Source organism: Pocillopora damicornis, chromosome 10 (genome assembly GCF_964200805.1).
Source record: "Pocillopora damicornis chromosome 10, jaPocDami1.2, whole genome shotgun sequence".
NCBI lineage: Eukaryota > Metazoa > Cnidaria > Anthozoa > Scleractinia > Pocilloporidae > Pocillopora > Pocillopora damicornis.
In genome coordinates, this window is record NC_142679.1 from 8,435,139 (window position 1) to 8,455,956 (window position 20,818).

Genomic DNA, 20,818 nt, shown 5'->3' on the forward strand with positions numbered 1-20,818 from the left:
TGCTGAAAAAAAATTAAATGGCGGGGTTAGAAGAAGTTAACTTTGTCTGCCGGCAGCTCTTTAAGCAAGAAAATACTTAGGAGGAGCTTGTCACTACAATGAAGACTGGATATCTAAATCCAAGCGGTTTTAGTTTACGAAGCGTTAGGCGCTTTTTTTAAAATTTTATTTCTATTTTTATCATTAAGGAATCAGAAAAAAAAGAGAAAGTTTCAAATGGAACCCCAGTATCGCCCGACTTACATCGTCTTTATGTCGCTAATGAATTGATGGGGCAAAAAGGTACAGAACGTCATTTAGAAGTTCGTCCTACAAATATATCAAGAATGAATCTGTAGTTTTAACTTAAAACTTATCAATCGACATTAAATTATTAGAGACTATTGTTTTAAATTAGGGAGAAAACTTTCCTTTACGATTTTTAATGCGGAATTAAACAAATTAAAAAAATGAAAAGGAAATGTGATTTTCATTTTCTTACGAAATTGAAAATCAGTTGGCACTAAGGTGTTCCACTTTTTCCGGTTTATCTGTTAATCACTCATCGGTACGGAAGCTCTCCAGGCTGAAATCTTGTTTCAGTGATGAGACAAGTTATTCCTGTTTCATTAAGTTTCGCTTTTGTCAGCAAATAGTTATACTATTATTCTTTTTATGCCCTGATTTTCCATGTCATTCGATGGCGGAGGAGTAAGGTCCTAGGCTTCTATCAGTGGCTAAATGGTAACTGTTCTCCTTTTTTTTCTTATCTTTTTATACAGTTATAAATAAATAAAAAAAACTTCTTCTTTCATTGGGATGTAAGTAGTGAAGAGTGATGAACAGCAGAAATTAAAAAAATATAAAATACTTTATTGGTCAAAAAAATTTACAGATGAATATCTCACAACTACGTATTTAAAAAGTTTGTTGAACAACTTGCGCGCAAACAATCTGTTTGAGGAGGTCAGTAATATCTTTCAAAATGAACAAGTTTATCAACATATAAATATATATATAACACAATATATTGCAATGATAAATATTACCAACAAGTCGTTATATCATATAAAATATCATGCAACTTATTCCACGAAACGTGGACAAAATATCTCTATTAAATTTCTAGAAATGAAATGGAAAAGAAAAACTTGACATGCAAACGATAACTTATAGAGGCTCTAAAATTAAATACTCATCCTAAATTCTTGCTACAAGAATTTGCCGATCATCATCTCTAGAATAAATCACTACAATAGGAGAATTCTCCGTTCTTTCCTTGACAGATGGATAAATACTTAAATAATTTTGAATGGTTCTACTTATAATTAATAGTAATAATAAATATTGTTGCTGTGTTCCTGACACAGTGGTAGTTTTGAAGAGGCTCAAAATATGATTTCTAAGCGCATGTGCAGATCTGAGGGTATGCTGTGCCATTTACTGTTAAGTAACGCGATCCCTTACATTTTCTCTGATTGTTGTTGTTTTTCATCGAACTTGCACAAGCGGTACCCCAAGACGTAACGCTTTTACAGATGGGGAAACGTCTCTGCCTATTACCTGACAAAGTGATTGTCAAATAATTTCCAGTGTAACAGCCTTTCTCTACTTGATCTGGGGACCTCTTATGTCTCCACTGCGGGGCACTTCCTATAGATGGAATGACGTCATCCGACCATTCACCAATGGCATATTCACTGAAAAGCTCTTGTCCTTCTTGACTGTCTGTGTCCGATTCTGAGATGCCATTGGGACTAGAATTTTCCCGTTGGTTATAATCCTCCTTCAAGATCGAGTCAAACACCTCATCAACTTTTCGGGATAGGTCACCAAAGCCATCGTTACTGTTTGATGTAATCGCCCGGCAGTTTCCACGGTGTACTAACATTGCAAGTAAAGCGAAAAGGAACTGGGAGAAATACCGTTATTGTTAGGTTTTGTTTCATAAACACGTATATTTTCTGAAGTAAGAAATCTGAAAAAAATTCAAACTTCGCCGTGGTAGTTGATAGAGTAAAATAAAAAAAAAACCGTGAAAGTCACCAATCGGCCGCCCATGATTCAAACGAACATCACTATGTTTATTTCAGTTTGTTTCAAAAACTATTTTCGGTTTTTTTGTCTAATTGTTGCTTAACAGTGAAAGTATGAACATGTTAGCTTCTTCATTTCCATTTGTCTGTGGAGAACGGTATTATGATAACTCATACAAAAAGCAGCAAGTATATCTTACAAATGATCAACTAAGATAGTAACAAGTGGACGAATTTTTCAGCAATGAAAATTTTTCAGCAGTATTCATTACAACTTTTTGTGTTTTGAAGTCACTTTTGATTACATGTAAAAAAAGTGGTTGTTGGTGATCATGATTTTATCAAAAGAATTTATAGAAGTTCCTAAAAGTCTAGAGTGTTATTGGAATATAAACAAGCAAGAATTAAAGTGCTCGGAAACCTTACCTTGTAGATCTCCATTATCAATTTATAGGTGAGCTTGTGGCTTCTTTAATATGTCTTCGCAGCTCGGTCTTTATCTAATTGTATGAAGTGGTTTTGATGTCGTGAGAAGTTTTTCTCACCCTTTAAATACAGTTTGATCGCTCCTGATTTGTCGGTTGGGTAAACATCTAAAAGTGGGGAACTACCGCTTTATGTCCAACAAAATTACTTCATGGGTTATTTTCTTCGTTTCATCCCATTCATATTGGTTTTAGTACAGGTTCGTAAACAAATGAAATTCCGTCCATCATAACTGAAGTGGTAGTATTTGCCGGCACTCTGAGGTAAGCAACAGGTTCATCTAATTCCGGTAATAAACCGACATTATTTGAGGTGGCCAATAGAAATCTTCGATGATGATAAATAGAAGGAATTGTGCTCAACTTACGAGGATGTTTATGGTCAAAAACTACGTAACAAAGAAAATCTTATTCTAGGAATAATTTTTGGTTCACAGAATTATTTGAATATCTTTTCTATAAATGCATATGCGTTGCGTGGAAATAATTCTCAACATTTTTCTTCCTTCCGCTGCAATTACAAGTTACATCAAGAGAAAAGGAAAAAAGTTTTATTTTTTAATCTAAATAAATCAACGCCTAACGATTTCCCCGAATCGTACTCAATCCTTTTTTTCGAAAGTGTCTGTATTAATTACTGTGAAAAGGAACAGCAATTTCAAGTTGATATTAAGTATCAATTATTTACACTTATTATTCAATACTGTGTGCAGGGTATCATGACAAAACTGAAGAACCCATTTATAATCACATTTATGATTGATGGTGTCATCTCAAACCTCCACTGTAACAGAAGCAACAAAACGTCATAATTATTATCTAACTGATAAGGCAATCGACAGAAAAATTATCGCAGAATTATTTTGTTGATGTAAATACAACAGACCTACGCAGAAATAAATACAACGGAATAGGAAACCGCGATTTCGTTTTGGAACATTTCCTATAATGATTAATACCCTATGGAGAAAGAATTACTCTGTTTCTCAGACGTCGCCTTAAATGGGAGTTTTCGAAAGTGACCTATAATTGCTAGACAAGCAAACATTATCTCGGCGGCAAACAACTTCCACCTGGTTTTGACATCAAAAATTTGATCCTCGCGTTAAAAAAAGCTGATGCGATAAGCGTAATCACTGACCAAGCCCATAGACGCTTCATCACAGGAACTAATCGTTGAAATTTTTTTCAATTTTTCTATTAAAAGCAATATCTATACATTTTTTATACTATCATCTGTCATCTTCATCGCTCCATATTTAAGTGGACAGTCTATATCAATTTCCGATTGCTTCTCTAATCCGCGCCACCAAACAAACCGGTGTTAGTAAATATGCTAACTCCCCAGTAGACGTGTTCAGATATCAATGAAGTTATTTTGGTCTCTTTAATTACAAATATAACAGGTTCGAAAACCAATTAAATTAAACTTGAGCCCCTTCTTAATTAAATCACGGAGCTATAACAACGCTAAAATGAAACAGCATTACTGAATATCGGTCTTACATGTCACTTGGAGACAATGTCCAGACGAAAAATAAACTGTCACGCCAAAACTGAATGCTCTGGTCACTTCCGTTTACAAGTTGCGTGACTCCTTCAGTGGGCTGGTGCCCCTTGGTTTTCAAGAAAAGGGATTTAGATATGCTACCTTCAGTGCAGTAAATTTCATTGTTATTACCCCGAAATGCAAACAGCCCTCTTCTATGTTAAGCAATTCATCTTTCATCTCCCTAGCTGGCTTGGTTGGTGTGACCGCGAATTTCTTTACTTCTTCCTGTTTCCATATATAGGAAAATTGTTTCAGTATATCGTAGTGTATCATATTTTGAATTAGAACAATACCTCAAGCATTCGCTATGATGACTAAGTGGATAAAAATATGTACCACTGGTTTAAAGTTTCATTGAACAGCTTTTATTTTGACAATATCCTAGTGAAAACATATATAATTTGAAGAGGTATAGACTAGAGATAGATGGAAAACCCACCCTGAACATTTATCATTGCCACCGTGGCTTCCCCCCTCCCCTCCCCTCCCCTGTCCCCTTTGTCGTCTCAACTTTTTCAAAGCAACCGCTGGAACGCAGAAAACCGCCGCGATAGACCCTGACCTCTTTCTTGTCAGTAATACAGTTACTTTACCATAAATATCTCTTCCTACAAAGGAAGTGAACAAAGTAACACTAGGATAAATAGAGACAGCTGTAAGGATACATTTGCGCTAAATGACGTCACAACACCAACGCAACATGTAGTACAAAGTACACGACTTTTAAATGGTTTCCTTTCTGTGAGTTGAAACGGTTTCTCTCTTGTCCTCACTTCTCTACTTCTCAAAGTGTAATATGAAGTTGCTAGAAACTTTAAAACTGCTAAACATCTTAATGTTCAATGAACAAAATATTTCCAAAATTGTGGCGCTAAACACTTCTTGTAACACTGCCCAGTTATCAGGCTTTGTTTCAAGCAACGACGACTAATTTCTTCCATTTCTAGGCATTGCCAATCTTGTTGAAACTCGCTGTTTCGAAAACTCATCAAAAGACGTCACCAGACTTGTTGTAAGATAAGATCGATTGATACCAGAATAAAGGAAATGGATCGGGGTTCTTTCATCGATACATGCTGTATTTTTGACAAGTTTATCATAATTACTTACGATACCGAAATTGACGAACTCTTTTTGGCGTCTAAAACCATTTTTAAAAGAACAAACTTGCAAATTTCCAATTTCGTTTTGTTCGACATTTATATCTTAAAACGGATCGTGAACACCCATATCTAGGAATTTATTTTGAATAGCCATATTCGCGAATTTTATCACTAAGACCGGAAGTACTTCACATCACTGGAACCGCGAGTGTAATATCATAAACTGTAAAAAGTGTTGATCTGAAAATTATCTTCATGAATCGGTTAATTCCTGTAAGGAAATATGATTTTTTTTCGCTGTTTTCGCTGAAATAGAGATAAGAGAGCGGACGAAAAATGATTAAAAAATACAGTTTAGCCCGACTCGTTTTGCAACCGTATCGAAAGTTCTATCTCGTCATGATTTAAAAGCAATGGAGCTGTCTACAGTTTTCTGTAAAATCAAAGAAACATCTTCAGTGAAAATAGATGAGAAATAGAGTAGTATAACAGTCCATATTGCCGTTTACAAATCATACACATTCAGTTATACAATGGTGATCGGCTATAAGAGAGACCAGAAAGTCCTAGTATCCAGTCCACAACCGGGTCGAGAACGTGGCGCACCTGTGGTTGAACCACGCGTCACGGCTGACTAAACATTGCTCCGTAAATGAACAACACAAGTAATCGATTTCGTATTCCTCTAGGAGATTCCTAATATAACGAGCGCTTGTAATATGGAGTCGCAAAATTCTCTATTTTTTATCGCGGTTCTTGTTTTTCTAGTTGATTTATCCGTAGAGCATTCTGAACACAGCTTTGGTGGACGCACACATAGTGACCAGGATGATCATATCGCCTTCCTTGGAGAGAAGATGGCCAAAGAATTTGACAAACTTTCCCCTCAAGAGTCCAGGAGACGGCTCAGGTACCTCGTACATACCTTGTATGAAAAAGCTTAATGAGAAATTTAATAATTATAAAACATTTCTAGTTAAATGTACAAACTTTGCAACAAAAAATGATGTATGAACTATTGTTATTTGGTGAAAATCGGTGTTAAAATAAAGGAGAGCACTGTTTTAAAATTAAAAAAAATTAAATTGGTACATATTATAACGGAAAATTTATTTTTCAACGATGTGACTACTAGGCAGTTGTTCGGTTTGATCCTTGAGTGGTATCTAATTACGTAAAGTTTTTATCTCGGCGAAAATTTTCTCTGTGACTTGAACAACTAGACAATGATGTATATACCTCTTGGGTGATTGCGCTTGTCAACTAAAACTGCTACTCAAGAGTATTAAGCTTTAGTTCAGGTCAATGAATAAAATTCTAAACTGAATAGAAAACAAAAGCTTAGATTATTCCTCAATAAATTTGGAAGGATTTATTCCAATTCACGAAAAAAATAATCAATGACACGCATGCTGTACGCTGCTCATTATCATACTAAAATATCATTTAGTAAGTAAATAAAAACAGCTGTGTGAATATTCTAAAGCATATTGTGTCTTTCAAATTTCACTCGTTTTGATTTGCTTCATGAAATAATTATTCTGACACCAAACCTGCCTCTTTCAATGCGTCACCAGTAAATGTCCTTGATGAGCCGTTAGCCATGTCAGTATCATTAGCACGTGGTGGCTTATATAATATTTCACCATGATAAGAACGTTTTTTATTAGTTCTTCCCAAAATATTTTTTTTTTCTTCTCATTCAGAATGCTAGTGCCCCGTATTGATATCAACAAAGACGGCTTCGTAGAGGAGGCTGAGTTGGAGATCTGGGTTCGACATAAGATGCAGAAGTGGACCGTTGATGAGGACGTGGACGCCATATTCAGAGACCTGGACATGAATAACAATGACAAGGTCACGTGGAAGGAGTACATGACTAGAACATTTGGATTTACTGAGGAGGGTGGGTATGAGTAACGCCAGGAGACGAGGGTCAAACTTGATCCTCCCTTAGAAATGATAACGAGAATTTCGATAAAGTGTCTTTCGAGGCGGTCGCTGCGCTGTCCGTACGTCATGACCTCGAGCCAAAATTTCCCGTCCGGCCCTCCCACTTGGTTAATAAGAACATAGTATTTTAAGCGGAGCCAAAAGGATAGTTTTTCAAATTTGCAATTCAAGATTACATTGAATTTGTCCAAACTCTGTTCCTGTAAGTGACTGTTAATTTATATTTTCTTGCTGACACTGGATTGATTCGAACAAGACAGATCGTAAATAATTTGATCCGCTCGAGTGTTTGTTCCGTGGAAAAAGCATAATTTTTTGATCGTCTTTGAACTTAATAGTTTGGGAAAATGGCAGCGATGTCAGTGCGACAAAACTTTAGGCTGAACTTTTCGTTTTCGCGAGCAGTCCGTACTATAGACAGTTTTGTCCATACTATTAATTTCCTGCGATAACATTGTTCATGACAAAACTAAACAAACTATGTGGCCGAGGGAGGATTGGGTCGATACTTTTTCTTGCTGGCTTTTTCGTGGCGGCCATGTCGTAATGCGAAGGGGTCGGAACGCGAAGGGGTCGGAACAACAAACTTCAGACATCATTGACTTATCTATTTCGTGACAGACGTGATATCTATTCTCGTACCCCGCTATGTGTTACAAATATACGTATTTTACTCGCATTGTTTATCAAATTCTACCTGCCTCGTGGAAAGTAGCAACCAATGAAATTACATATTTAATACAATATCATCTGCAATTTCCACGTGAATGTTAAAGGAAATGTCTCGTATTAGAGGTAGTAATGCGATAATTTCAGGGAACACACTTCGACCAGCATTAGCCGCTAGTTTTTTCTTTGCTTGATCTGCGGGGCGCCCTCTTTCACACAAGGTCAGTCTTGTTCACGATGACTTATCCTCAAAAATAGATTGATTAGGGTCGAAATAACTTTTTGCCGATCTGAGTTTTCCCGGACTTGATAGTGTTCGTTTGCACGCCAAGCGGACCTATTTGGGATGACTTTCCTCAGAGTCCTGATCGATATCACTTTAGAAGCTCGTTTTACAATAATTTTTGTCAGACTGTCTTACTGACAGTCATTTGTTATAAAGTCGACAAACTGTTCTCAAAAAGGATATACGATCATTCATGAGATGAAACGAAAAACAAAAGGACCTTTAAGAATACTGAGAAAATTGATAGCTGGCAGAAGCCAAGATGACTCAGGAGGCCATAAATATCAGAGACAAAAATGCGGAACTAAAATTTGGGGCTAGCCTACCGTATTTATTCGAATATAAGCCGAGCGATTTTTACACAAATTAAAACTGAAGTGAATTAAAATTTGGGCTCTAGAGGGGGTCTCGACTTATAGCCGAAAGTTTTTGAAAAAAAATGTTTCCAGCGCATGGAAACTCTACTCAGTCGGGATGTATTTACTTGTTAGCCGAACTAAAGTAAAAAACACAATATGCAATCATTGGTTATTAACTTTGAATTTGAATTCGAGTGTGCGACTAGATGGTAGTTCGAACCGCATCGGTGTCTCGTCCATGTTAAAGATTCTTGATAGGGAATAACCGTGACGCTGACGGGATGTGATTACAAATTGATAGAACTTGACTGTTTGCTACTCCAAATCTTCTGGGAGACGCTGAGCGAGTGTTGTTTCGGACCGAAGGTTGACGGAATGGCGGCGCTTTCACTTCTGGTACCAGCTGAGGGACGCTTTAAACTCGGGATCCTCGCTGAATTCTTTTGTCTTTAGACGTAGCATCAATCCGCTAACAGCTATTCCTAAGCAAAACGAAGTGAGAAGGTCACCATATGATCAAAAGGACAAAAATTAGACACCTCTTGAATTTATTTTGACACTTGTAAAAACTGGCCAATGAGAATCTTTCTTACACAATTTTGTCACATGATACTACGATACTACGAGTCACACATTCAACTCACATTCACTCTGCAATCAGCTGATTGATTTACTTCTTGATCATTCCTCTGTTGATTTAAAATACAAAATCAATGTTTGACAAAAAACTTAGCTTCTCCGCTCTGTCAACCATTCCAGTATTCTTTGATCGAGCTCCGGATACTTCGGCGTGAAGCGTGCCATCGTCTTCCGTTTCGCTGACAATTTAATGTCGCCGTTAAAAAGGTTTGCTTGATCTTTACTCCAGCGACGGACCATGGACTCACTGATGCCATTTCAGAGTTATTTTCAACAGCCTCTGCTTCGGTGACTATTTTAAGTTTAAACGCGAGGTTGTATGACGCGCGACGTGCCTTAAGCATGATGACAACTTGACTTGAAATAAACGATTGCGAACACGGGATTGTTTGATAGACACTACGGATGTGTAGGTACCGGTATTGCCGCTTAACAGCACAATTAGGTTTAAATTGATTTTTTGGATCACATCAATTCATGTTATGATTCGTTGCTTTTCAATTGAATAGTTAGCTTTTTTGTCTTTGCATATTAAATCACCATAAATCACCATCGTCTAAGCCTCATTTATTGATGTGATTTTTTAAAAAAAATGTTAGGTTTCCCCATAGTCAACAATTCAGTCTTGTAATAATGAATGGGTCTCGGCTAATTGCCGGTTGTTTTCGATTTATTTTTGGTTCTCGTTATGCCGAGTCTACACGTACAAAGTTTGGGGTCACGGCTTACAGCCGAATAAATACGGTAAGTATTAAAAATTGGACCGTGACGCTATGTTTCATGACATCATTGTTTAGACAAAACTGTCTATGGCCCAGACTGACGAAACATGCATCACCAATGCCTGATCTGCTATGTGCTTCCGTTTTAGAGAAATTTTCAATTGCGTGTCGAAGGTGATCCGGGATTGCTTTGATTTTACTTAACTTTGCTCTGTAAATGGTTCGAAAAAAACTTGCGCCATCCCCAGAACCAATCAGATACAGTTTGCTTCTTTTTACTTTGAGTTCTCATTGGCTTATGATTATGTAAACCTTTGCTCTGATTGATCGCTGCAATTACTTTGGTTATGGTTTTTAAACAGTCAATTGTCAATTGCACTAATATCTTTCGACTTTCCTTTTTTACCAATCACTGACATTTTTGTCACACAGACATGCACATTAAATGGGAAAGATCAAATCTGGAAAAGTATGTCTTGTTTGATAAGAAGAAATGGCGGTACAGTGACCAAGACAAAGATGGTATGCTAAACAGGCAGGAGTACGAATATTTTCACCATCCAAAAGAACATGAAATCATGTTGCCCTATATTGCTGTGGTGAGTAAACCGGTTTTCCTTGTTTGGTTTTCATGGTTTTTTTTGACACCCTAACATCAGTATGCACATTCTCCATACTCTTCTCTATACATTTCATAAGTTACTGACAAGCAGAATTTATTTACCAATCAAGAGTTTCTTTAGCTGGTGATCGTTTTCTTTATTCTCGGGACCTCAATATGTGATTCAGCTGTGATATTGTAAGGAGAAACTGGATGCAAGTCACTTTTAGGGACCAAAGGGTTAAAACATCGTTAAGAAACCAGGCAATTCACACTAACGCTATAGTTTTTTCCCAGGAAATACTCGATCGATATGATAAGGACGAAGATGGTCGCCTATCTTTGGACGAATATTTGGGTAAATGATTTAGATAAGTAGTCTTAGTTATTGAATTTCAATGATGATAATCATTAAATGAAATGTAAGTAATACATGCCCTTGTGTGGGATGTAAACTTATATTAAGGTGCTATTACGCTGGCCTTGTCAAACGCCGTACTTAATGTTCGCTCTACCAAATAAACTATATGAAGTGAAGACATGGGAGATGGTGCGTACGAAACTGGATCACATTACATAAACATACGTACATACATAACCATCACTTCAAGCCTGGATGCGGCGTCTGCATACACACTTGTAAGGGTCCAATGAATAGCGCTGTTTAATCCACCACTCGTAAATTCATTAATTTCAAGTGATCGAGTCGATTCAAATGAGTATTTTCTAGTCACTTCCGACGCGTACGAATTATGAATAGAGTTTGCTATTATACAACACTGTTCTCCATTTGAAATCTGCCGCATCGAACAATTTCCACAGCACAAGAGAAGCGTTTGAAATTTGTCTAGCTTCCTCCTAACACTAAATTTTTACCTGAGTAATTTCCAGTTTTTCAAGTAACAGCACGCTAGTGACACAGTTTTCAATTTCATCTTGCAGCCTACATCGATATGCTAGCATTCAATACCCTGTACATAGCGGACTTCAATGAAAAATACGACGTCGACCACGATGGATTCCTTAACCTGGTAAGAGGCAAAACTGTAATGTCCAGCTGCCTCGCTAACTTTTTGATTACCAAGTTCAGTTAAGCTTGTGGATTTTTTAGCACGTCCCCTCATTTTGGATTCTAACATTCGCAAGGCAGTAACACTTTCTTGATCATTGCTAATAATACTTTTCAGAAAGAAATGGAAGAATGGAGAAGGCCGAAAAACTTTAACAAAGCGCTGGGAGAGGCTCAGCATTTAATAGAGTATGCAGACATGAATAAGGTAATTATGGACAATCCTACTTCAACAAGTATTCCGGGACTGCGTTTGTTTTGCTTCACTACGCTACGTAATCAGTCCAGAAACTTGCGCTAGTCTCAGCCAATCAGATGCAAACCTTAAACCAATCACCGCTCGGCCACCCGCGCTTTCCCGCGCTTTCCCGCGCTTTCCCGCGCTTTCCCGCGCTTAAGGCGTTTGCACTTTGACTTATCATTTAGCTCTTTAGGGTATTTTCTGTTTTCAGATTGGCTGTTGGGACTATTCTAGTTTTTTTTTACGACTTTCAATCGAAAAGTTCTCTTACACTCGATGGAATGTAGTAAAATCAAAACCGAAGTGATCTCAGCAGCCAATCACAACAAGGGTAAAAATCACTTGGAGCCAACCAGAACTCGTAAATCCAAGTTAACTGTCTGAAGTGCAGGAAAATTTGAGATACCAAGTCACCATTGGTTAAAGCTTTGAATTTGCTTGGTTGAGAAAAAGGCGCCGGTTGTTGGGAGAGAAATACAGCTAGATTGAGCAAAACCTAAGCAGTCCTGGATTTCTTTCAACATTCGATTGAAAATTGCGCATACGACATTAGATATATCTTTGTTAACGTTATCCTTGCTAGTCTATAGCGCAAATCCGTACTTTAGCCTGGTTTAACTTCCTGAAGCAGGCATTTATGTCCACTTGGAAAACAACTCTACAAATTTATGTTGGCAGAAAAAATGTCTCCATTTAAACAAACGTTGTTTATTACTTACAGAATTTCGAATATTTTTTAGCGTGAAAATTCATATAATAGACAAGAGAATATAGGCCTTTTACATTCTCTTATTAAAAAAAATTAACTGTATATGAATTTTATATTCCCAGGATGGAAAACTAACAGCAGATGAGTTTGTCACAAGTCATGAGATCTTTGCCGGGAGCTACGTCACACAGTTTGGTCAAACATATCACGACGAGTTTTAATTCAGTACTTTTGGGCAAATGTGCTCAGTTTATTAGCTGTGTCGATGCATGTAAAAGCATTTAATCTGCTGTTTATAGAAATTTAGTTTAATCGACGCAACTTCACTCAATTTTTTTTAAGTTTTAAAAATTAGGTATTGAGTCCATTTTTCAGTTGACCCCAGTTATATGTTGTCGTACAAAGTTGCATCATGGTTTACCGATCAAATTCAATCTTAAAACGGCTGGTTTCCTTTTAACAGTGGAGAGAGTGTAGTGTCAGGAGCTCGTGGCTCTGTAATATTTTTAATGTTCCCTCCTCTTCATTGGCAGTTAACTGGGATTCAATTTTCAATTGCCTCCTCCCATCCTTTATACTCTGTTGACGACGACTAATCCCCCTTCCGTTTCCCCTGAAAATCATTTGATGCTCAACCTCCTCTCCCCCTCCCCACCCTACCCCTGGCACGGATTGGTCCCTTGGTGCTTCGTATTACCGATTGGTGCATATAAGTTAACCTCACCGTCGAGCAGCAGTTTCCCCCCTCCTCTCTTCCGTGAAAAACCTCGTTTCGGTAGCGAATCAGATTGCAATAATCAGCTTTGTTACACGGTTCAATAAACGAACGTACATCGTGATTCGCTGCAGTCTCAGTCTGTCTGTTCATATCGATATAAGCTATTAAATAACTTAAGTTATATACATACAGAAAGCTACAGAGAACACATTACTCTTTCGAACAATTCTTATTAGGAAAACAAGACACAAAGGAAATATACACAACGAGTCCAACTATCTAAAAGTGATTTATTCAAACTTTATGTCTTAGTTCAACTACACATCTACAAAAATCTACTCGACATGTTTCTTAACTTTTGGATTGTCTGGCTATCTTACTAGGAAAATAGTCTTCAAGTGACAGTTATGAACTATATACACTTTGTACATTTAGGGATATATAAACTCTTGGTCACATATGTATTCTGTTATTGTATGTGACTTTATATGTGACCTTTTCTATGATTTGTAAACGTTACTAGGAATGTGTGCTTTTGTCGAAAAAAATCTAATTACATTGCAATTTTTAAATACAATCTTCATCGCCACTTGATTTATAATGTTCGGTCTAAAAACCTTTCAGGTGATAAACATTTGCGATGACACCTAGTTATCAATGCTTAGTGGACAATTTGAGATCCCAATCTTGTTGCAAGCGCCCTTTTTATTGATTACAGAACGATATTTCGAATCTGTCAACACCTCCCAAATTTAATTATTTTAGAGAAAAGAATGTCCTTGTCAAATTAAATTTAGGTTAGTATTCAACGTCATAGCTCATCACTTTTTTGGGAATTTACGGTATTTATAGGTATTGTCAATAAAAAAGTTGTGTACTTCGTTGCCAATCTTTCGAAGAAGGAAGCTTCAAGTGACATTCTGCATGCTTATCACTCTGTTGCCACGAGAACCAAATTTCCGTCATTACCATTTCAAGATCGTCCTTAACATCCCTTCGATACGAAAGCATGGTTACATTTCACAAAATTGTAAATAATGACGTCTTCCCCGTTTAATAAATGATGCTGCCAGGCAACTAAACTGACCCTAAAGGAACCATTAACGGTTAGCGGTGTTACGTCATAGGGTTATTGATTCCAAATATCCTTTTTTAAAAAGCACTTTTAAGCCAAAAGCCATCTTCCCTTATAATCGTCTTTTTTTGTGTGACTCGGCCAGTCCCAACACATTTTCATAAAATGTATTAACCATTAATAAGCTCAGTTAAGTTGAGCTATAAAACGATGACCTATGAGCTGAAGATAATGAAAGTGTCAGATTTTGTTTCATCCGAGCAAAGATGCTTTATAGATCCAAGGGCTACTGAATTTCACATTTTTATGAAATGAATAAACAATATTACAAATGTGTAAACAAATATTTTTGTTTACAAGAAACATTTTCGCTCACTTAAGATCCATTAAGCCATTAAGTTTCGATATATTTAAAGCACAACTATGTCTTTGATATATTAATTCGCGTGCAATGAAGACACCAAATCTTCTCTCAAGAATACGTTTAAAAATGATGTCAAGGCTGGGTTTTACTTAAAGCACGCTTGATACGATTTTACTGGCTAAGTAGCCGACGACACCTATACCCAAGCACTCTTCCCCTTGTTACGACAGTGGGTCGTGCTTTTGACTTATTGCTCTCACGCTCTCGCACTTCGTTTCAATGAAAGTCTTCTGGGGGTAGGTTTGGGGGGGGAGGGGGGAGGGGGGAGGGGGGAGGGGGAAGTGTTTAACTTCTCTCCCACTTCCCTTACCTCCATAGATGACACGTAATCTCGGGAAGGGTTCATTTCACATCCGCTAGGTTTGGTATCGTTGGTTTCATTCCACTTCCGGTAGGGTGGGTACTGTAGGTCTCATTGACAGCCGTTTCTGCATGGCGTAATTTTGTCGACTGCTGTTGTTTGTTGTGGCAGCGGTAGCAGCAACATCTCCATTGGAAGTTGATGTATTATTAAACAAATGACTATCCCTCCTCACAGGCCGTCTGGGTTTAACTTCATTGAGTTCATCAGTAATCAGAAGACTACACTTCCTTCCACCATTTGCAGCACTGTTCTCAGTGCAGCCGCTATCAGAGCTGCCATTGGAATCACCACTCATTCCATTCTCGACGACGGCCGACGCCTTAAGAGCGTTCGGAGCATTAACGAGAACTCGACGTCGCTTCTTCGGTAATTTAAGTCTCGCCTGGGCGTGAGAATAATACAAAGAAAAATTGTTGACAATCACAGGAACCGGAAGTGCTATCGTCAGCACTCCACAGACCGCGCAAATGCTGCCGATAAATTTACCCATAGGCGTTATGGGTGCCATGTCACCATAACCCACGGTCGTCATGGTAACCACGGCCCACCAGAAGCAATTTGGTATGTCGCAGAATTTCGTGTTGGGAACGTCTTTCTCCCAGTAATAAATTAAACTAGCAAATAGGACAACTCCGATGATCAAAAACGAAATTAGTAGAAGTAGCTCGCGCACGCTTGCTCGCAAAGTGTGTCCCAAGATTTGAAGCCCAGATGAGTGACGAGAAAGTTTGAAAATCCGGAAAATTCTGATGAGCCGAATTATATTCAAGATCTCCACGTTGTCACTGTTCTCTGTAGCTGGGTATAGGCTGACGTAAAACGGCACGATCGCCAAAAAATCTATCCAGTTCATAACTTTTTTGAAGAATGCCAATTTATGTGGACAAAAGATGAATCGAACCAAAAGTTCCAGCGTAAACCAGGCAACGCAGATAGCTTCCAAGATTTGAAGCTTGGGTTTTACCTCACGGAAATATTGTATGGACTCCAAACAGAACAAGATCACTGACAGGACGATCAGTGTCAGTGTCGTGTATGCAATGACCTGAATACATAAACAAATTGATCACCATTTAAGTTTTATCAAACATTAAGAAATACACGTTTTCAACGGTCCTCGTGGAATGAAATCAAAGCTAGAATAAAACTGGTCAGTTCAGACTGGGAAAGAAACATTTGAGCTTTAAGAATATTCTTCGGCGGTTTTGTCAACCCAAATCACTTAAAACATTTAAACTAGCTGAAAGCTTTTTAAGTATTTTGCTTGTGCTCTCGCGCGGTACTAAATTATGTTTAGGAAATCATTTCTCTGCTCATATTTCTCTCTTTTTCTCAACTAGAGTAGTGTCACCTCCCTCCCCCAGTCTGCTTGTCTTCATTTTTTCTCTGTATTCAAGGTAATACGAACGCCTTCGAGCCAGTTCGTCTTATAATATATTAATATATGGTCGACGTGGGCAACTGGTAACGTTGGTACGCATAGATCCTTTGTTATGTCGTTTCTTAGCTACGAGGTTTGATCCCGAGAAACAACTAATTAACATGTCGTTTGTGAAGAGCGTTTTAGGACAAACAGACCCAGTGTTAAAAATGACTTCGAGAGTTATTTTACTTGACTAAGAAGCCGTTCAGCCCTGCCTGGGCTGTGAAATACGCCAATTTCAAACAACAAAAACTTTTACTATTGGTTTAGTTTTTAGTCACTGACGTTAAAAATCGCAGCGTATTTCTTTTTCCCACGGTATCAAATCATCACCAGTACAAAACTCCGTCGATTGCAACATGGTTTAAGTTAGAGATCGAACCGACGCGAAATATGTTATCAAAATTGTTATCAGCAAATTGTTCTTCTCGGCGAGCGCAAGGTCTTCAGATTGGTCGGTATTAGAAGCGTAACTAGTGGCAACCGTCAACATTGTGTACTTATAGTATCTAAATACATTCACCTTCTAATAACTGGCTTTGAAATCTCTATACTCGGAGAATTTTCTTAAAATAAATATTTGCCAACAGTAAGCTAAATCATTTATGTGCGTTTTCCCTTCTTTATTGTGAAGAATTCTCGTTTCATAAATCGTACATAATTTCAATTCACCAGACAGTTCTTTTTGATGTATCTACTTAGCTCCGGGTTCTAGTGATACGACTAACGAATGCCCTATTTCCATAACACCGATAAATCACCACAGTGAAATATGTTTTCCGTCCATCACAGCAGAACGAAAGTAAGATGAATCCAACTGAATGTGAGTATGTCTCACAGCGAGTACAAAAATACTGAAAATAAACGAGCGAACGAAAATTCGTTCCTGATAATCTTTCATCCGCACGACTCAAGCACTTAATGGCTTTTGAAAGCAATTTTCTTCCGAAGAAGATTTAAATTTTCTCAGCACTCTGGACTTCACAACGTGAATTTAACTCACATTTCCTCTATAGCTGAATTGATTAAATTTCGCTTGGAACCAACCAGCAGCACTTAGACTCGATTTATAGTACACCAGCATTGTAAATTAACTACTTGAACGTCACAACCAAATACGTTTTCCTACAAAAAAGTAAACTTTGGTCCAAGCTTTGAGGGCCACAAGTATATTAAAAATCGGAATAAAATTTCGTTTTGTAGAGAAAAAGAGACTCAGATCTCTTGAATTTTTTTGAATAAGATAAGTATACTTCAGTTTCTAAATCGCCCCTTCGTGTTTTAAACGATAATTATTCAATAGACATGCTGGGAGACTGGTGAAATAGTAAAGAACTTGAGAGATAAAGAAAAAACGTTTTACTAAAAATCAAGGATCGCCATTTCTTCGTTAAAATAAAGGAATAATTTCCATCTGAGTCTTTTATCCGCTCGCTTGTTAAACAGGAGATACTTCTAAAGCCACCAATTACGTGAAGAATTTAGACCTTGATTAAATCGAGCAGACTATAATTTCCAGGATTACAAGAATTCATAGCTCACCAGGAATCTTGTATAAAGCAATCATTGAGGCACTCTGTCTCATAAATATTTTATTTCCTATCTGTGGGTACGGCTTACTCATGTTACAAGGTAGTTACAAAATTTCAATCGAAGTTGATGCGTTTTTTTTACCCCTTTTAAGTCTGTGCATCTAAATATAACCGCCTGTGCGAAATGAAATCTGATCGCGATTCAGAGAGATCCTTCTTTGTAGCTTTATATTTCAACACTGTTATTGTGTTATGCGTTAAAATATTCGGAGCGAAATACTAGTTTAAATATGAATTTTAAATATCACCCTCTTCAAAAGGTCAGAAATTTTCGTCTTTTCATTCAACGAAAACCCCAAAAAGATGACTTCTACAGTTTACGAAAGCTCACTAGCATTTTATTCACAATATTTATGATTGAGGTTTAGAACTTTTTCACGCGACAAATTGTCCATACTATATTTTGTATATATACGTGCTTGCTCCGCGGGAAATAACGTAAACATCTCCGAGCGAGATATGACTTAAAGTTGAAAAAATCACCCATGATGTTTCGAAAACTGATGAATTCAACGAAATATCGTGGATCTAAGAGTTCTTCTATTTTTCGCGGGTAATTTACGTCAATAGATCGCGGTTAAAAGTTTAAAATCGAGCGGTTTGTGACTTCGATTAAAGTACTCAAGCCGAACTACAAATGTATTGTAGAAGATTCGATTTTTCATCCATGAGTAAAACAGGCTTCGGGCGTATATAAGGTTTCTTTTATGACCTTGCTTTTCGAGGCGCGCTACCGTTTATTGCAACAATTAGAAAATATCCTTCAAAACTTATTCGTGGCTTCGAACATAACCTAGTTTTCCTCTCATTGCTATGAAAAGTGCCGTTGGGAGTTTAATTGTAACTTTGAAAATCTTGCGATACAGCGCGCGTATTATTTTTTATTTCTTAAATGAGCTCAAATTGAAATGGTTTCTAAGGGTTTCTCACCACTTCCAAAACGGCCTTGTGCCTTTAAATTATAATTTACACTAACCTTCGCAAGCTTTGAAGAATACGGCTCCTCCATTAAAGTCCAAATTCGCGGCTGATATTTCTGCCACCAAGTTACATTTGGTTCGGTTTCCGCCGCGAATGTGAAGCCGTATCGGCCAAAATCAGGCTGTTCTTCATCGTCAAAATCGTTTTCGAATTCCACTCCTTCGAACGCAGCGAGCGTTTCTTGTGCATCTCGATGTTGTCGATACGTTAACCAGCAACAGGACTCCACTTGCTGATCATCAATTCCCCAAAAATTCAGCTCGTCTTCGAATAAAGGTCCACAAACATCCAACGGGCAATGAAGATATCCCGTGCGATAATAGTTTAAAACATTAGAAAATACGCTTGGATGGCGGTCAAAAAAGTATTCTCCCATATCCGCATCATAGTCTACGGAACCAGGCGAGGCATCTGCAAGCCACGACAAACGAGTGTCGGGAATATTTTTTAGTGTACTACGATACGTTTCGTGTCTGATACCACCAACATTAATGCTTATGCGATCTTTTCGTTTCGCTGTTTGCGGCGGCGAGGACGATGTTTGACTGCGTTGCTTGTGCAGCTCACAATCTTGCACGTTGTTTGAACTGCCCGGAATTTCCACATCTTGCATGCTTGGTTCCTCCTCTTCTTTGTCTAGTTTTTCTTCTTCCCTTATGCTAGCAATTTCCTTGACTGCAACCGTATTCAACTCATTCATTTCCAAAGGGAATTCCTCATCGGCGCTGGGCGTTTTTTTCTCACCCCAACTCTGCCACAAATCCCAGAAAAGATTATTTTAACAGTCCACGTTGGTGCACTTGTGGTTTTGCGGGCAAAAACTCCGTAACAAATCCGAGCCAAGAAATTCGAAAATTTCTCACTCGACAGGTGCGTGGTTCTTTCAACCTTGGTCAACAAGAAACAAGCAATTGAACATATGCTTTCAACCAGTATGATTTTCCGCGAATCATCTCTATTCCTTGTGGTTGAAATTGTTATGAGATCAATTTACCCGTCTGCAATTCGTTGATCAGTACAAACCAGACGACAAAAATCGATTTTTTGCTCCACGAAAAAGGCTCTTTGCCAGAAAAGCTTGTCTAACTCTCGCAATGTTTATATTCACTATTTGCATTTGGTCGCGCGGCGAGAAAGGACGAGTGATTTGCATTCGAAAGCCTTAGGCGATTGAAAATTTCATGCAGAAAACTTAAACTTTTCGAAGCTGTCATTCAAGTCATTGTCAAGGAAATTCAGGGCGCACGCGTAATATGTCTTCAGCTGTAAACCCTTGCAGGTGGTCGTTAAATATTATCTGAATGCAATTTCTATACGCGTTTGATAAGCGCTTGAATTCTACATTTCTACAAGTTCTAGTTATGGATTCTTAAATTTCACGAGGCGATGACTCTTTAGCGCGAAAAATATAAAACGTTATCGAGATTCGACAGACTTACTGCTGTCAAAAGTACATTCGACCAGTTTGTAGAGTACGCATCCTTGTTGTATTTGTGTACAGTACAATGAAGTAATATACGGTTGTGAATCCTATAGTTTGTCATATAGCAACAGCAAAAACAACAAAGATGTATGGAATTTGTTTACTTGTAAATAAAATATTTAAGGGAATTGCAGCGGCCCGTTGGAGGGTGTTAAAAATTTAGGGTCAGCCGTAAATGAGTGTTTTTAAATCGAGCTTTTTCAAGGTACGAGGAAAATAGGTGCTTTGAGACAAAGTGTAACAATTGTAATACTAAATAACAATGACTTTCACATCACTAAAATTTATCAAACTCCTCTGACTTCCATGTTGATACGCCTCTGATATCTGTTTTTAATTTCATTTGTGAGATATA

General features: G+C 37.7%; 3 protein-coding genes across 3 annotated transcripts; 1 reads left to right on the plus strand and 2 right to left on the minus strand.

Annotated features, from left to right (window-relative positions):
• Window positions 1–865: 865 nt before the first annotated feature.
• On the minus strand, window positions 866–2,520 carry LOC149038779 (uncharacterized). The gene is made up of 2 exons (XM_089184383.1): window positions 2,442–2,520; window positions 866–1,891 (listed from the first exon to the last, which is right to left on the minus strand). The coding sequence occupies exons 1-2, from the start codon at window positions 2,454–2,456 to the stop codon at window positions 1,382–1,384; spliced, it is 525 nt and encodes a 174-aa protein (XP_089040509.1). The 5' UTR covers window positions 2,457–2,520; the 3' UTR covers window positions 866–1,381.
• A 3,239-nt stretch (window positions 2,521–5,759) lies between these two features.
• Window positions 5,760–13,242, plus strand: LOC113669347 (calumenin-A). The gene is made up of 7 exons (XM_027185362.2): window positions 5,760–6,065; window positions 6,862–7,061; window positions 10,216–10,382; window positions 10,682–10,742; window positions 11,327–11,415; window positions 11,572–11,661; window positions 12,526–13,242. The coding sequence occupies exons 1-7, from the start codon at window positions 5,875–5,877 to the stop codon at window positions 12,622–12,624; spliced, it is 897 nt and encodes a 298-aa protein (XP_027041163.2). The 5' UTR covers window positions 5,760–5,874; the 3' UTR covers window positions 12,625–13,242.
• A 149-nt stretch (window positions 13,243–13,391) lies between these two features.
• Window positions 13,392–20,142, minus strand: LOC113669346 (potassium voltage-gated channel protein Shaw). Its single transcript, XM_027185361.2, has 2 exons — window positions 18,976–20,142; window positions 13,392–16,029 (listed from the first exon to the last, which is right to left on the minus strand). The coding sequence occupies exons 1-2, from the start codon at window positions 19,678–19,680 to the stop codon at window positions 14,998–15,000; spliced, it is 1,737 nt and encodes a 578-aa protein (XP_027041162.2). The 5' UTR covers window positions 19,681–20,142; the 3' UTR covers window positions 13,392–14,997.
• Between the last annotated feature and the right edge of the window lie 676 nt (window positions 20,143–20,818).

Excerpts from the sequence above, each read along its gene's own strand:
- LOC113669347 (XM_027185362.2), top strand. The coding sequence starts at position 5,875 with ATGGAGTCGCAAAATTCTCTATTTTTTATCGCGGTTCTTGTTTTTCTA. Across the intron at positions 6,066-6,861 it reads GAGTCCAGGAGACGGCTCAG|AATGCTAGTGCCCCGTATTG; the intron begins GTACCTCGTACA and ends CTTCTCATTCAG. Across the intron at positions 10,743-11,326 it reads ATCTTTGGACGAATATTTGG|CCTACATCGATATGCTAGCA; the intron begins GTAAATGATTTA and ends TTCATCTTGCAG.
- LOC113669346 (XM_027185361.2), bottom strand. The coding sequence starts at position 19,680 with ATGAATGAGTTGAATACGGTTGCAGTCAAGGAAATTGCTAGCATAAGG. Across the intron at positions 16,030-18,975 it reads ATTCTTCAAAGCTTGCGAAG|GTCATTGCATACACGACACT; the intron begins GTTAGTGTAAAT and ends TTATGTATTCAG.